This window comes from Planococcus citri, chromosome 2 (genome assembly GCF_950023065.1).
Source record: "Planococcus citri chromosome 2, ihPlaCitr1.1, whole genome shotgun sequence".
NCBI lineage: Eukaryota > Metazoa > Arthropoda > Insecta > Hemiptera > Pseudococcidae > Planococcus > Planococcus citri.
The window spans coordinates 4,358,613-4,375,071 of record NC_088678.1 but is presented as its reverse complement, the minus strand read 5'-3'; the positions used below and the strand labels follow the sequence as shown (position 1 = coordinate 4,375,071).

Genomic DNA, 16,459 nt, shown 5'->3' with positions numbered 1-16,459 from the left:
TTCTTTATGCTGATTTTTGTTTCTGAGGTCTCTCTCCACAATGAAGCATCCACATCAGAAATAATATCTTCAATAGGAGGCCTCATGGGTGGTAAAGAGAATTTTAGACCCTTGTTTAGAAGATCCAATTCTTCTTTGGAGAACACCACATCAGTTAAGTTTTTATTGTTCTTTTTGAATTTTGTCTCAAACAAAATATCAACAAAAAAGAAATAACCCATTATATGAATACTATAAAATTATGCACTTCCCAAAACATTTTCCAAATAAATGGAACTTACTACAAACAAACAGGAGGCACAGCTATGGGCAACCCCTTATCTCCCTTTTTGGCAAATTTTTTCATGAGCCACCTTGAGACAAAATTCAAAAAGAACAATAAAAACTTTCCCAAAGCATGGTTTAGATATGTTGATGACATCCTGTGTATCATTCCTGAAGACTTCAACATTGAGGAATTCCTCAATGCTTTAAATAGTCTCTATCCTACCATCAAATTCACTTATGAGCTTGAACAACAAAACAAACTCCCTTTTCTGGACATGTTAATCATTAGACATTCTGACCATCTTGAATTTGATATCTATAGAAAACCCACCCACACCAATAACTACATTCCTTCAGACTCTTTCCAGCCTTGGAACCAAAAATTTGCTGCTTTCAACAGCATGATACACAGGTGTTTAAATCTCCCCCTAAATAAAAATAACCAAAATAAAGAAATAAAAAACATCATGTCTATTGCTTCCAACCTTGGCTACACAAAAACATCTATCCAAAAACTTATAAGAAAACATGAAAACAAAAAACTAATCAGAGATGCCACAACTTTTATTGCTGAAAAAGATGATGTCAAAAGAGTTAGGATCAGTTACTATCCCCCTCTCACAAATAAAATGAAAACAGTCTTCAGAAAACACAACATACAACCCATTTTCACCAATGATAACAAAATTAAAAACCTTCTTGGTAACACTAAAGACAAAGACAAACCTGAAGACTGTAGTGGCATCTACAAAATCAAATGTAAAGATTGCCAAGGAATTTATATAGGTCAAACCAAAAGAAACATCAAAAAGAGGTTCAAGGAACATCTTTATTATGCTAAATACAAATATGAAAATAAGTCTGCTCTCTCAGATCATCTCATTGCCACCAACCACACTACTTCCTTTGAAAACCTGAACCTCATACAAAAAATAGATAAACCATCTCAATTAAACATTAGGGAAGCAATAGCCATGAAGAAAAACAAAACAAATTTACTAAATAATGACTTAAAACCCTTAGAAAATATCCTACTTTCTGTTATTAAAACCAAACTTGAAGACATGACTCCTACCACATCCTCACCTACAACCACACCCTCTTCCACATGACCACACCCTTGTACTGCCACACCCTTGTACTGTTAAACTACCACACCCTTGTACACTAGTATATAAGCTTGTAGACTTGGTTATTTTGTTCAATAGTGATTTAAGCCTGATGATGAACACTTGGTGTTTGAAAAGCTTTGCACTAATAAATAGTAAAAACTGAGAAGCAAGAGTTATTTCTTCCTAAGATAAACATGAAATAAAAATGGTCGAAAGCCAAAGTAAAAATTCTGACCCTCTCGACGTTTAATAATAAGCCAGAAATGCATAGGTCTATTCACACAGAAAGTATCATAAAAATTGTAAAAATGATTGTGAAAATCTCTCAAAAATATCAAAAATTGATGGACTATTAGTAAATGATCAAAATTTGAGAAAATGTCTCATTTGGGTAAAATTTTACACAGATTGCTTAAGTACGTCTTAAATTATTAAAAAATACCAAGAATTAATAGGAATAGGATAATTCTAAAAATTGAATGATGATTTGTCAAAACTGCAGAAAGTGTCATAAAATTTGTCAAATTGACCCCCCCCCCTTCCCATCATTGAAAATTATCAGAAGTTGATCACGATATCTAACGGATTTTTTTTTTCTTTTTGAAAAATCACAACCGGTTTTCAACCAAATTTTCAGAAAGCTCTACACTCGACTCCCCCCTCCCTTCTCCACACACAAAAAATTAACAAAAGCAAATTTTTCACAGGAAACATTTTTTAAAAAAATTGAAATTTAAAGAAAATTTATACATTACAAATTTTTTAATTTCAATAAAAATGATCGCATTAATGATTTTTTTTCATTTTTTCACTACCTTTTTGTCTAAATTTACTACTTTTTCACTACTTTTACTACCTGTTAGATATCCTGCATCCTTCTCCTCCTATGCTCTTTATAAAAAATTATGAAATATTCAAATTCAATACCCCCCAAAACCAACCTCATTTAGTTTCAAGACCTTTTTACTCCAAACATAATAATTTAAATATTTAACTTGAAAAATTCTCTAATTGAGAGGGGTTTTGCGATAAGGGCCCTTGTGGTGATATTTCGATTTTTTCAGGAGAGAGAAAAACGTCAAAACGTCTAATTTTTCAGTCAAAATAACCTGATTTAGCATCTGGAGCAGTAAAATTCTGAAAACATTTCAGTAGTATTAGTATATGGATCACTTGAGCACACAAAGGGCAAAGTCGTTCCTTTTGTTCGAGCAAACGATTCTTTTTGGTCAAAGCGAATCGCTTAGTATACAACTTTGAAGTGAATCATTTCGCGAACGACTTTGTACTCAAGTGACAGTGACTTTTTTTGGAACTTTTTTTTGGAACCTAAGTAAAATACGAGTAGGTATATCAAGTATATGGGTCACTTGAGCACACTAAGGGCAAAGTCGTTCCTTTGGTTCGAGCAAACCATTCTTTTTAGCCAAAGTGAATCACTTGGTGAACGTCTTTTAGGTGAATCATTTCGCGAACAACTTTGTGAATGTCTGTACGGACTCAAGTCACAAGTGGCTCTTTTTTTGGACTTTTTTGGAACCTAAGTAAGTATACTAGTCACTTGAGCACACCAAGGGCAAAGTCGTTCCTTTTGTTCGAGCAAACGATTCTTTTTGGTCAAAGTGAATCACTTAATAAACAACTTTGAAGTGAATCATTTCGCGAACGACTTTGAATTCAAGTGACGGTGGTTCTTTTTTTGAACTTTTTTTGGAACCTAAGTTATGAGTATATAGGTCACTTGAGCACACTAAGGGCAAAGTTGTTCCTTTGGTTCAAGCAAACTATTCTTTTTGGCCAAAGGAATCACTTGATGAACTACTTAGAAGTGAATCATTTCGCGAACGACTTTGTGAATGTATGTAGTCAAGTCACAAGCAAGTGGCTCTTTTTTTGGACTTTTTTTGGAACCTTAAAAGTTGAAACTAATTTTTTTGGAACCTAAGTAAGTATACTAGTCACTTGAGCACACTAAGGGCAAAGTCGTTCCTTTTGTTCGAGCAAACGATTCTTTTTGGTCAAAGTGAATCACTTGATAAACTACTTTGAAGTGAATCATTTCGCGAACGACTTTGTATTCAAGTGAGAGTGACTCTTTTTTTGAACTTTTTTTTGAAATTTAAGTAAAATATGAGTACAAAGGTCACTTGAGCACACAAAGGGCAAAGTCGTTCCTTTTGTTCGAGCAAACGATTCTTTTTGGCCAAAGTGAATCACTTGGTGAACGACTTTGAAGTGAATCATTTTGCGAACGACTTTGTACTCAAGTGACACTAGTAACAGTGACTTTTTTTTGAACTTTTTTTTGGAACCTAAGTAAAATATGAGCAGGTATATTAAGTATATGGGTCACTTGAGCCAACTAAGGGCAAAGTCGTTCCTTTGGTTCGAGCAAACCATTCTTTTTGGCCAATGTGAATCACTTGGTGAACGACTTTGAAGTGAATCATTTCGCGAACGAATTTGTGAATGTATGTACTCGAGTGGCTCTTTTTTGGACTTTTTTTTGGAACCTTTAAAAGTTGAAACTAATTTTTTTGGAACCTAAGTAAGTATACAGGTCACTTGAGCACACTAAGGGCAATATCGTTCCTTTCGAGCAAACGATTCTTTTTTGGTCAAAGTGAATCACTTATTGAACAGCTTTGAAGTAAATCATTTGGCGAATGACTTTGTGAGTGAATGTGTATTGTTCGCTCGAACCAAAGGAACGACTTTGCCCTTTGTTGGCTCAAGTGACCCATATACTTACTTGGGTTCCAAAAAAAAAAAAATAGTCACTTGAGCACATACATACATACACTTACAAAGTCGTTCACCAAGTGATTCACTTTGATGAGTTTGACCAAAAAGAATCCTTTGCTCGACCAAAGGAACGACTTTGCCCTTAGTGTGCTCGAGTGTCCCATATATGTATACTCATTTTGCACCAATTGTCCGCGTGTACATATAGATCAAATTCAGACATTTTTCACGATCCCAATTTGGATTTTAAAAAAAATATATACATCCAACATTTGAATTAAAGAAAATCAGCAGATTTTTCACTCGCCAGGGACTTCTTGCTTTTTGGGAATTCTTACAAATCACAGAGCTCCACGATCTAAAAACAAACCAAAATTGAACTTTTGAAGAGAAAAAAAAACCAGCCAATTCACAGCGAGAAAATTCGCCCAAAACCTCAACGCTGCTTACATTTCCACCTTTTTTTTGTCCTGTGCGCTATTTTTCGTAATTTTATTTCATTTCAGATGTTACACGGCGCAAAATTTATGCTTTTTCGGCAGCAAATGTATCAACCATTACAGCGAATCGACGTGCGACTGTTTCGGAACCCTTTACGAGGGCGAATTATGCGATATTTACAGTAAGTTGAATATTTTAAAATTATTTCGTCGTGTCGTCGTACCTATTTCTCACCATAGCGTTAGATCTGTGTGCTTACTGCTTTGTACTACGAGAACGGTACCTATTTCTGATTTTGTGGAGAAATTTTTACAGCGGCTACGATTCTCACGCTGCGAGGCTCTTCGTACGTTTCTTACCGAGTATACGACTGGAAGGATAGAGTACATTCTAGCGTTAATCGCGTTAGTCTACATTTCAAAGTAAGAATAGTACCTCTACCTATCTGTTGGAAATTCGAATTTGTGCACGAAGACGTGCACAATTCGTCGCTTTTATTGTATAAATATTTACACGTGACGTGTTATTTTTGACAACGGTACGTACCTATATGTATAGACGAGATTCGACGACTCTGCGTTATTCTACGCGAGCGGAGAGCACGAGAAATTTCACTACATCTCGGTTTCCATACAAAACGGCACCGTTGTCGTTGAAATCGATTTGGGTAACGCGGCCCCGCTCGTAACCACCTTGGGTCATAAAGTCAACTGCAATAAATGGTTCAATTTGACCATATCGCACAGTTACAACGTGATAAACGTGTCGTTAGACGATATCAGCAAAACAATGTACATAGAAGGCTCGATGAATTACTTGTACATCGATCCAGAAATTTATATCGCCGGCGGCCCGGAGCTTCACAAAAAAAAAGGTACGTACGTTCGTGTATTACGAGTTTTCGTCGGTAATTTTAGACCATTAAATGAGCACACGCAGACACACTACTCGTGCAGGGCTCACTTAACTCGTTATTGTGGGCGATGTAGTAAGCCGAAAATTGAAGCAGCCATTAAGAAATACCTCAGCATACATGTTTTTGAAATTCTTTTTCATTAACGCGATACCTACCTACAGCATCAGGTATACCTACAGCCATATAAAGCGTATAATACCCTAACTCGACGACGAGGACGACGCTATATATATATGAGCGAAAGGGAAAGATACGTACCATACGCGTAAAGCTAAATTAAAAGCATACCTACGCAAACGTTCTCATCTGCAACACAGATGGAAATTTTCGGCGTTAAAAAAAAAAAAAAAGAAAAGAAAAAACACACAACCACTTATATAAGATGCAAGCCTCGATTATAAATTCATCGTGCTGCGTCGCGTCGTCGTGTGCTCTGCTGTGCTAAAAGCTTAGTAGATAAATTACCCTTATACCGCGATATGTGGGATGAGAACACCCTGAGAGTAAATATTTCCTTTGCGTATAGGCTTAAAATCGAATAATTATTTTACCGGATCGCTCAAGTACGTGTTTTTCAACGAGATATCAATTTTATACGAGCTGAAAAAAGGTAATCCCAAAGTACACTACATTGGCTTACTGGAACCCGAATTTGGAGACATGGATATCGAGTCGATGCCGTTGACATTTCCTTTCTATTCTTCGCATATTTGGTGGTACAATGAGAATTTCAACACGTCGGGGTGTTTTTCGCTCACCTTTGATTTTCGCAGCTATAAGAATCTGGCTGTGCTGGCTGCGGCTGAAGTGACCACCGAGACTGGAGAGGGATACTGGGAGGTGAGTGGACGAGCCATACATGAACTATTTATTTGTAGTAAAGTAGCTCTCATCACAATAATGTAATGGGTCATTCCATGTGCAATTAGTTTGGTCCCAGCCCCCACAAGGGGCGGGTGGGGGGCTCTCATTATTTTCACATTGTCTCGAGGTACTCAACTTCAGCAGCCCATTCCTCCAAAACTATGATACTTTGATCAAAACTGATTTCACAGTTCAAAAGGGCATTGCATTTTCAACATTTCAAGAATTTTGACATTTTCAAAAGTTGAAAGTTGAACTTTCGAATTGAAAGTTCAAATTTCAAAATGACGCTGTAAGTGGGAGCTACCATTTAAAATTTTGAAAAAATTTCCATAGATATACATTTCATGCTTTTTTGAAATATTCAAATTTCGAGATGGGATATCTCGATGGAGGGGGAGCACCCCCACCCCCAATTTTGGGATAAACTTTTGAAAGAAAATCTGAGGGATGTGATATATCGAATTCTATATTTTTGGTAACGCTGAACACGAATATGACGTTAGATTTTTGATAGGGCTCCATCCATGGCCCTCAGAACCTCCCCAAAAGGGGGTAAAAGTTCAAAGAAGTGTTTTGTTCGTGCGACACATGGAATAGTATGTTTTCAGTGACTCTGAACACGAATATGATGTCAGATTTTCGATTGGACCCATCCACGGCCCCCAACAATTTTTTGGACTTTTACCTATAGGGGGAGGTTCTGGAGGCCATGGGTGAGGTCGATTTAAAAAACTATGGCCATATTCGTGTTCAGCGATATCGAAAACATACTATTTCATGTGTCACACGAATGTAATCCTTTTTTGGGGGTTACCCCCTTTGGAGAGGTGCTGGGGGCCGTGGACGGGTCCAATCAAAAATCTGACGGCATATTCGTATTCAGCATCACCAAAAACATACTATTCCATGGGTCGCACGAACAAAACACTTTTTTGAACTTTTACCCATTTTGGGGAGGTTCTAGGGCCCATGGATGGGGCTCTATCAAAAATCTAACGTCATATTCGTGTTCAGCGTTACCAAAAACATAGAATTCGATACATCACATGCACCAGATTTTCTTTCAAAAGTTTCGCCTAAAATTTGGGGTGGGGGTGCTCCCCTTCCATTGAGAGATCCCATCTTGAAACTTGAATATTTCGAAAAAACATCAAAAGATATACCTATGGATATTTTTTCAAAATTTTATATGGTAGCTCCCACTTACAGCGCCATTTTGAAATTTGAACTTTCAATTTGAAAGTTCAACTTTCAACTTTTGAAAATTTTAAAATGCTTAAAAAGTTTTAAATGCAATGCCCTTTCGAACTGTGAAATCAGTTTTGATCAAAGTATCATAGTTTTGGAGGAATGGGCTGCTGAAGTTGAGTACCTCGAGACAATGTAAAAATAATGAGAGCCCCCCACCCACCCCCTCAGGGGGCTGCGACCAAACTAATTGCGGGATTCTTACTTACTGGATGAGTACATATTTTTTTAAAAATTTGAACGAAATTGTGAAAGTGTTTTTTGACATTTTTTGCCCCCCCCCCCTCCTTTCTGGATTGTATGTAGGCTTTCGTGAGAAAAATCCATCTCGAATTTGAAATTATCGTGCATGAAAGCCCCTGCCTCAAAAATCCAATTCATCTCAAATTTTCCATTTTTGAATCCAATTTATCCAAAATTTTCCACTTTTTCGTTGAATTCCTGAAAACAATTCCCCACTTAAAAAAACAATCAAACTTCTTCAAGCTACTTTTATTTGGTGGCCTTGAATGGAGCCCTACAAAGTTGGAGAAAATTTTTATACTTACCTAAATAAAAAATTGAAGTCTGTGAACATTTTTTTGAAAAATTTTCAATTCAGTTACGGTAACAATCCTTCTAAATATCTCCCTTCTCTGGAAACAGTATCAGTCCTTTTTCGTAGAAAGCACCTCAACGTCAAAAGAAATGAAAAAAAAATACCTAATAAAACTTTGAAACGAGTTCCTATGCAGAAATTTTTTGAACATTTTTCATTTCTGGTCAAAAACCTCCCAAACAACTCCTTTTTAAGAAAATCCCACATTTTTTCGACTTTGAGGACTCACTACAAGAGAGCAGTTTGTAAACTTAGGACTGGAGGAGTTTTTTTTTTTTTTTTTAAGAAAATGTTGTTTTGAAAAATTCTGGACCACAAACCCAACTACTTCAATATTTATTTATATTATTTTTTTGTTTTTTTTTTCAACTTTGAGGGGCTCTATTACAAAGGAACGAATGTTATCCCAGGGCTGAGGGAGATTTTTTCTAGAAAAGAGGATTACTCGTATTTCAAAAGGTTCTAACCAGAATTCAAAAACTCAACTTTCACATACTTCAATACATTTGAATTTTTTTTTTGGGGGGGGGTTAACTTTGAGGAACTCTATGCATACAAAAGTATGAAAATTATTTGAAGGCTAAAGGAAATGAGTCTATTTCTTGAAAAGGGGGTTATTTCGGAGAATTCTGGCCAAAAATGAAAATGTTTAAAAACATCAACATCCTTACTTTTTTTTTACTTTTTCCAATTTTGTGGTTTTTTCTTTAAAAACAGAGCAATATATGTACATAGATAGGAAATCTGTAAATAAATTGGATTTTTTTGTTTTTTTTTTTCAACTGAAGGGAAGAGCTCTCAGCAGAATATTTTCTGGAATAATCAGAAAATGAAAACATAGGGGCTATTTTCCCATCAAATCCAACACTTTTGAGTGCAGGGGAAAGAGTAGGAGTGCAAAAAATCGAAAATTTTGAAAAGAGAGTCACTCTATTGCACATTCCTAATATTATCGTCGTATTTTCCTTCCTTCTGTGGGGTAAGAGGACAAGAAAAGCTCTTATTTTCAACATTTTTGGGCTTGAAACCTACTTTTTGATATAAATTAGCCAGCAAAATATTTTTTGGATCAGACAAAACCAGATCGATAGAACTTGCAAAAAACCCATCATCAGTTATATCAGTTACTAAAGTTCCAATAAATTCGAAGCTTTGAGAAATTCGAGTACATATTTTGAAAAAATCGAATTTGAGTCAAAAAGAACGAAAATTCAAAATTTGACCTAACCTCTAGAACAGATTGAAAACGATTCAAAGTCATTTCGAGTAGTTTTAGAGCCTTCTAGTAGAAAATTGAAAACTCAAATTTTCACAAAATTTACACAATTCAAATTATAAATCTGAAATTTCGCATAAACCGTATTTTCGATCTCCAAGAACCGATTGAGACTAGCTTACTATACCTTTTTCATTTCGAAAAAATCTGGAGCCTCCAGTAGATCATGGAAAATTAAATTTTCCACAAAATGTTACACCACTCGAATTGGAAAACCAAAATTTTACATAAATCTTATTCTCGACCTCCAGAATCAATTGGAAACGGTTTAAAGTTATTTCGTGCAGTTCTGGAGCATTGAGTAGATAATTAAAAATTCAAATTTTCACAAAATTCTGCCAAATGCAAGTTGAAAAGCCCATTTTTGGTCTCCAAAAACGATGAAAAACGGTTTTAAAGTTATTTCGAACAATTCTAAAGCCTCCGCGTAGATCGTTGAAAATTCAAATTTCTATAAAATTTTACCCAATCTGAGTTATAAAACCAAAAATTGTAGGTATGTTAATTCTATCTTCAAACTCCCACATCGATTGAAAACGACTTCAAGTCATTTCGAGCAGTTCTGGAGCCTCCAGTACATTTTTTTAAATTCAAATTTTTTCAAAATTCTGCCTCATACGAGTAAGAAAGTTGAAATTTTGTAAGAATCCTATTTTCGACCTCTAAAATCATTTGAAATTGGTTTAAGGTTATTTCGAGCAATTCAGCAATTCTGGAGCCTCCAATTAGATTGTTGAAAACTAAAATTTTCACAAATTTCACACAATTCGAGTTGAAGAACCAAAATTTTAAGTGAGTCTTATCTTTGACCTCAAAAATTGATTAAAAACGATAAGAAGTCATAACGAGCAGTTTTGAAGCCTCCGGTGGATTTTTTAAAATTCTAAAGAAGCCTATTTTAAATTTTCAGAATTGATTATATTAACATTTTAAAAGTCATTTCAAACAAATCTGGAACCTTCAGTCGATGGTTGAAAATTTTCAATTTCCGGAAAGATGTAGGTACCCAATTCAAGTTGTAAAGCTGGAATTTCATATTAATCCCATTTCTGATCTCCAAAATCGATCAAAAATGAATTACGATCATTTCGAGCAGTTCTGAAGTCTCATTTGCCTGTGCAGTAGATTGTTAAAAATTTTAATTTTCACAAAATTTTACGTAATCCAAGTTGAAAAGTTAAAATTTATTTTATTTTTTATTTTTGATAATTAAGTATGCTGAGTTTGCTAAATGTGATTTTGACTTATTCTGGAACCTCAAGTAATGTTTCGGAACTTCCAGGTGTCCAAAAAATTTCGTATAGGTACTCTATTCAAATGAACTTCAGAACCTACTTGAGCAATTAAACGCCATTTTTTTTAAATCAGATTTATTCGGCGATTTAACTACTAAAAAGTTGGAATCTCCAAAATGTCGCAGGAACCTCCAGAACGGCTTGAAACCACTTCTGGTTGGAACCAAAGTTCCTGTTTTTCAACTTCGTTGGTATTTTGTGAAAATTTCAAATTCCAAAAACCTGCTGGGCCGATTTGAAGGCCTTGAAAATCGGAAATAGCTTAAATTTCAATTTTTAGAAACCTGCTGGAGGCTCCAGAACTGCTTAGTAATCGATTCAAACGCCTTAAAAATTGAAAATAGCCTAAATTTCAGTTTTCACGATCAGTTTAAAGACGTGAAGTTGTGATTTTTAAAAATGTCTTCCAAAGTTCCACGAATGAACTTTGACATCTGAAATTTTGGCTCAAAAAATTAATTTTTTTCCCCAGTTACAAACTATCTAGTCCAAAAACCCAAACTTCACACTATCCATCGATCCAAAACATTCAGCAAGATCAAATTAGAATCTGGTTGGCACCATAATTCAAGAACGTCAACCCCAAATTTCTTTATTTCAACAACTTTTAACCGATCACCTCAACTGATTGGACTTAAACCCATCAAGGGTGTAGCGAACCATTTTTTTCTCATCAGAGATCATTTCAACTTAATTGATAAAAAAAAAAATCTTTCACATAAATAACAACAAAGAAATTCACACAATCCTTTCAAAAATTTACAGGTCAGAGTAGTAAACGAAGAAGTCAGATTCGATTTAGTTTCGAACGTGGTAGTAAACAACACCCAGCTGGTCAGCGTTAAATACGATAACACCAAAAACCAATGGCATTCCGTAAGTAAAACGCATATTTTTTAACCCCTTTAAAACTTCTCCAGAGTTGTCGTCTCGTCGTCACCATGCAACGATGGTTTTTCCAGCAACGAAAAGCCCGCTACATTTCTTTGAACACCGTTCTTCCTTTGAAGTAGCGAAATTTTACCAGGTACCTCTCTAAAGCGTGGGTTAGTAGGTGCCCTAACTTATAATATAATCGAACATACGAGTGAAATTTACATTGTTGCGGGGTTCACCATCGTTTGGTTTTCGTCAAAAAACTCCGACGACAATTTACATTGAACTTCAAAGTAGCGAAACAATGTTTTTGGTTGTGACAATGGAAGCGTTCAAGAGCCATTTACATCTCTCTGTATATAACTACAGCTCGACGTACTCGTATCTGCTATTCGCCTTAGGGTGCTTGATAAAAATTCAATATCTCTTTTGTACGTACGTACGTAAATACACACGCAGTGGATCCCAAATAAAAAAATTCCAAGCTTTTGAGAATTTATTCTCTGCATTATAGGTTCGTGGAATTAACAAAAGACAAGTGGATATTAAGAAAAAAATTATAAAAAAATCAACTATCCCAAATTTTTGCAAAAAATCATTTTTCAACCTTCCACATTAAATTCTTAATTGAAACTGGAAGTGTCTCAATTCACAAACTATTCTTCAGTATAAAAAGTTAGAAGTTGAGCTATCCAAAGCTCCCTAAATTCGAATGAGCAAAGAAAAATTTTGGCATCAATAAAAATATTCATCTTGGCACATTTTTTGAGATACACTGCGTAAGTCCTTGATACAAACACAGCATCTTCGGTAGACGAGATAATCTACTCAAATATTTTGTTATCTGTTTTGGGTTGACGTCTTTCACAATTTATTTACATTTTTCTTGAACATTAAAAGTACTTTTATGTTTTTCAGATAGATTTGCAATATTGTAATAGCGAATTGAACTTAACCGTTGACTTTAAACACAAAATAAATCACATATTCGGATTACGATTCAATCTTAGCGAGCAAATCATCGTAGGTAGTGGAATAAATGGAAAACCCAACGTAGGTAACGTAGGTAAGATGTTTCTTTTTTTCATTTTTGAAAAAAATTTCTCGCATCGTCGAGTATACGTATATCAAACACGACGACGACGCAATTTATCCATTTTGGCGAAACTTCCAACACGTGCATTGTGGTGCTTGTTTTTTTTTCACGGTCGTAGGATTAATAGGATGTCTACGTAATATATCGATAAATGATAAATTACTCGAGCCTCGATATATCGTCCGGACCAATCATATGGTCGGTGAAGTATCCATTGATAACTGTCAATTAGTAGACCCTTGTAAAAGGGATAATGCGTGTAAACACGGAGGAAAGTGCTCCATCAAAGATGACAAAGTACATTGTGATTGCAGCGGTACCGGCTACGTTGGAAAAAATTGTCATTTCGGTGAGATTTCGACATGGTCATATTTTTTTCACCCTTTCTTCTTCTTCTCGCGTACCTATCACCTATATTGTATTATTCAAATTGTAGCCCAATTCAAGAAAACATGCGAAGAATTAGCACTTCTCGGCTACACAAAACCAGACGTGTACTTGATCGATATCGATGGCAATGGTAGATTTCCTCCGGCTCATGTAAAATGTGAATTTCAATCGTTGGAAGACTGGAAAACCAAAACCATCGTAGAGCATAATCTACCCAGTCAAATAGCAAGTAACCTTTCGTTAGCTGTTGAAATATGCTTCGTGCATGAGCTTTGATTGTTCATGATTTGCTCGACAGGATGTTCGCAGTTCGGCCGAGACAGATTTTAGTTTCACTATTAAATATCGAGAGTTCACTTCCGAGATGTTGAGAGAATTGATTTCTCATTCGTTGAATTGCAGCCAGTATATTAAATACGATTGTTTCAAGGCTCCTTTAGAACTCCATTCTGCTACTTGGTTTATTTCAGCAGCTGATAAAGGCACTGTAGATTACATAGGCAATGTGAAACGAGGATCTTGTCCATGTGCAGGTAAGTTGCATTTTCGAGTATTCCTCGAATCAGTGACTTTTCAAGTGTACAAGTGAGAGAGGCTTAGCTTTCTTTGGGAATCTAACAAGCCGAATTTCAAGGCAGGATAAAAATTCTATCAAATATTTTCATTAAGAAGAAGGATGATTTATAAGAAAAGGAAAGAAAGAAACACTTTCAGCAAATTGTCAAAAAATGAGTTTTTTTTTTTTGGAAAATTTGACAGCAAATCGGTGTTTTTTTTAGCAATTTTAGTTTTAAAAAACCAGTTCCATGGCTAATTTTTGAAAAAAGTAGAATTTTGGACAACCTTGGCAAGAAATTAGGACTTTTTTGGCAAATATGATAAAAAAAAGTAGAGCTATTAAGCCATTTTCAGTAGGCCTAGAATTTTTTTGACAATTATGGCAAAAAAATGAATTTGATAATTGAAGACGTCATAACAAAAAGGACATATGTGAAAAAGTTGTACTTTGAGAAAGAGCTGTTTGAAAGTTTGTGTGCTTGTGAAGAGTGTACTGCATTCAGTAAAATTATAGTACAATCCCTGTACTATAATTTTACTGAATGTGGTACACTCTTCACAAGCGCACCAACTTTCACACAGCTTTTTCTCAAAATACAACTTTTCACATATGTCCTTTTTGCTATGACGTCTTCAATTTTACCAAAACATTTGAATTTTTTCAATGCACAATTTTCGCAATTTTAACAGAAACAAAAAAGTTTTTTCTCAGCAATTTTGCCTAAATAGCAGAAATTTTTTTGAAAATAATGGCAAAAAAATTATTTTTGAGTGTTTTTGCAGAAGAGCAGGATTATTTTTCAGCAGTTTTGCCCTTCCCCCCCCCCCCCATCCTCATCAAAAAAATCGACAATTTTTTTGGCGTAGACGTAGGATTTTTTGAAAACTTTAGTTGAAAAGTATGTGGGATTTTTCAAACCATTTAATTATTGAAAAAATAATAATTTTTTAGGCAAAAAAAGTAATATTTTTGGCAATTTTGGCAATTTTGGCAAACTTGGATTTTCATGGCCATTCTGTAAAAGTTTGATAATTTTTTCAGAAACAAGTAGGCATTTTTTTTGAAAATGATGGAGAAAAATAGAACACTTCTACAGTTTTTTTAATAGTTGATTTTTTTGAATTTTTTGACCAAGAAGTATACTTAGGTAGTAATTTTTGGAAATTTTTTTAGCAGTTTTTGAAAACAAGGTGATTTTTTGGGAAATTTAGCAAAAAAGAGAACTTTGAGCCCTTTCTGCTAAAAAAATCGTTTTTTAAAAAATTAGGTCAAAAAATTTTTTTTTTGAAAATTTTGCCAAAAACCCAATTTTTTGAGCAATTTTGCCAGAAAAAGTGATTTTTTTCAAATCATGGCATAAAATCCGAGTTTTGAACATTTTCAAGCAATTTTTCCTCAAAAAATAATGTGAAGAATTGGAGATTTTTGATAATTTTTTCAGAAACAAGTAGGCATTTTTTTTGAAAATGATGGAGAAAAGTAGAACACTTATACTTTTTTTTTAATAGCTGATTTTTTGAATTTTTGGAAATTTTTTTAGCAGTTTTGGAAAACAAGTTGTTTTTTTGGGGAAATTTGTGGTGGGAGAAAAAATTGGAACCCAATCAAAAACTACCATAAAACAAAAAATTCATAAAAATTTTTTCGTTTTGAGTTTTGAGGTTTTTGATTTTTGGAATTTCCCAGAAATTTTCCAGAAGGAAAATTTCTGATTTCTTTGAAGATATGAGAGCCGACGATACACAACTTAATTGTAACTAATAACCTCATACCCACTTAGCCGTACTGGATATCCTATTATGCACTCTCCTGGTTTTAATGGATGTGGTCGTGCATATAATTAATATCTCTCACGATTCGTACACTAGCTCAGTGTGATGATCTTAGGGTCGTATGAATCGCGGACGAAGGAATTATTCCTAATTCCCACCGGAATATTTAAATTTATTTATATTTGTCGTGGGGACACGATAAAATACTTCGTGTGCTGAACGAGTCTTTGAAGTCTCAAACGCCAAAATACCATATTTACTTCATACTGTAGAGATACTTACTTTATTCGTGGAAATACTTACTTTTGTCGTAGATGGAATGATTTACCAAGAATAGTAATTCAACGAGTCGACAATCGTCGATAAATAAGAAAAGAACTCGAGAAATAACTTATATATTATAATTATACCAAGAATTAAAAGATGGACATGGTCCTTTTTGATTTGTGTACTTATCAGAATAACTTATCAGAATAAAGGGATTTTTATTGGGAAAGGAAGAACTTATCAGAATAAAACTTATCAGAATAAAGGGATTTTTATTGGGAAAGGGAGAACTTATCAGAATAAAACTTATCAGAATAAACTTATCAAAATAACTTATCAGAATAAAGGAAATTTGGGAAAAAAAGGAAAAGAAATGCCCTAAAGTGTCTACCTCTGTACTAAATTGTCAGTAACCGATCCGAGACAGACGAGAATCGATCACTTATCCTCAATGGAAACAGTGCTAAGGACATAAAATCATCTATGGCGATGAAAATGCCCGAGTCGTGGATGCCTAATCCATTTAGTATCGTAGGTTTCGTATGACCGAATTGCCTACTTAACTTGAACACGAACTGTACTGGATTTAATTCATTTCTTGGATTAAGCTGCAGATTAATCCAAGTGAATGATGATGACGACATCGGAAGTTGTAGTACTTACCAACTAACAACCTGTAACTTGACACTACAGATTCTTGAAGAACGACTCATTGATAGCTAACCGAAGCTATG

General features: G+C 34.7%; 1 protein-coding gene across 2 annotated transcripts in view; it reads left to right on the top strand.

The window, feature by feature from the left end:
* Positions 1-16,459, top strand: part of axo (axotactin) — a 123,144-nt gene that overhangs the window by 47,342 nt on the left and 59,343 nt on the right. For both annotated transcript variants that reach the window (XM_065348105.1, XM_065348106.1), the window contains exons 7-15: positions 4,631-4,746; positions 4,881-4,987; positions 5,124-5,439; positions 6,008-6,321; positions 11,531-11,641; positions 12,560-12,707; positions 12,856-13,086; positions 13,174-13,352; positions 13,426-13,660. In XM_065348105.1, the coding sequence (XP_065204177.1) occupies positions 4,631-4,746; positions 4,881-4,987; positions 5,124-5,439; positions 6,008-6,321; positions 11,531-11,641; positions 12,560-12,707; positions 12,856-13,086; positions 13,174-13,352; positions 13,426-13,660 (1,757 nt within the window). The remainder of the gene's footprint in view (positions 1-4,630; positions 4,747-4,880; positions 4,988-5,123; positions 5,440-6,007; positions 6,322-11,530; positions 11,642-12,559; positions 12,708-12,855; positions 13,087-13,173; positions 13,353-13,425; positions 13,661-16,459) is intronic.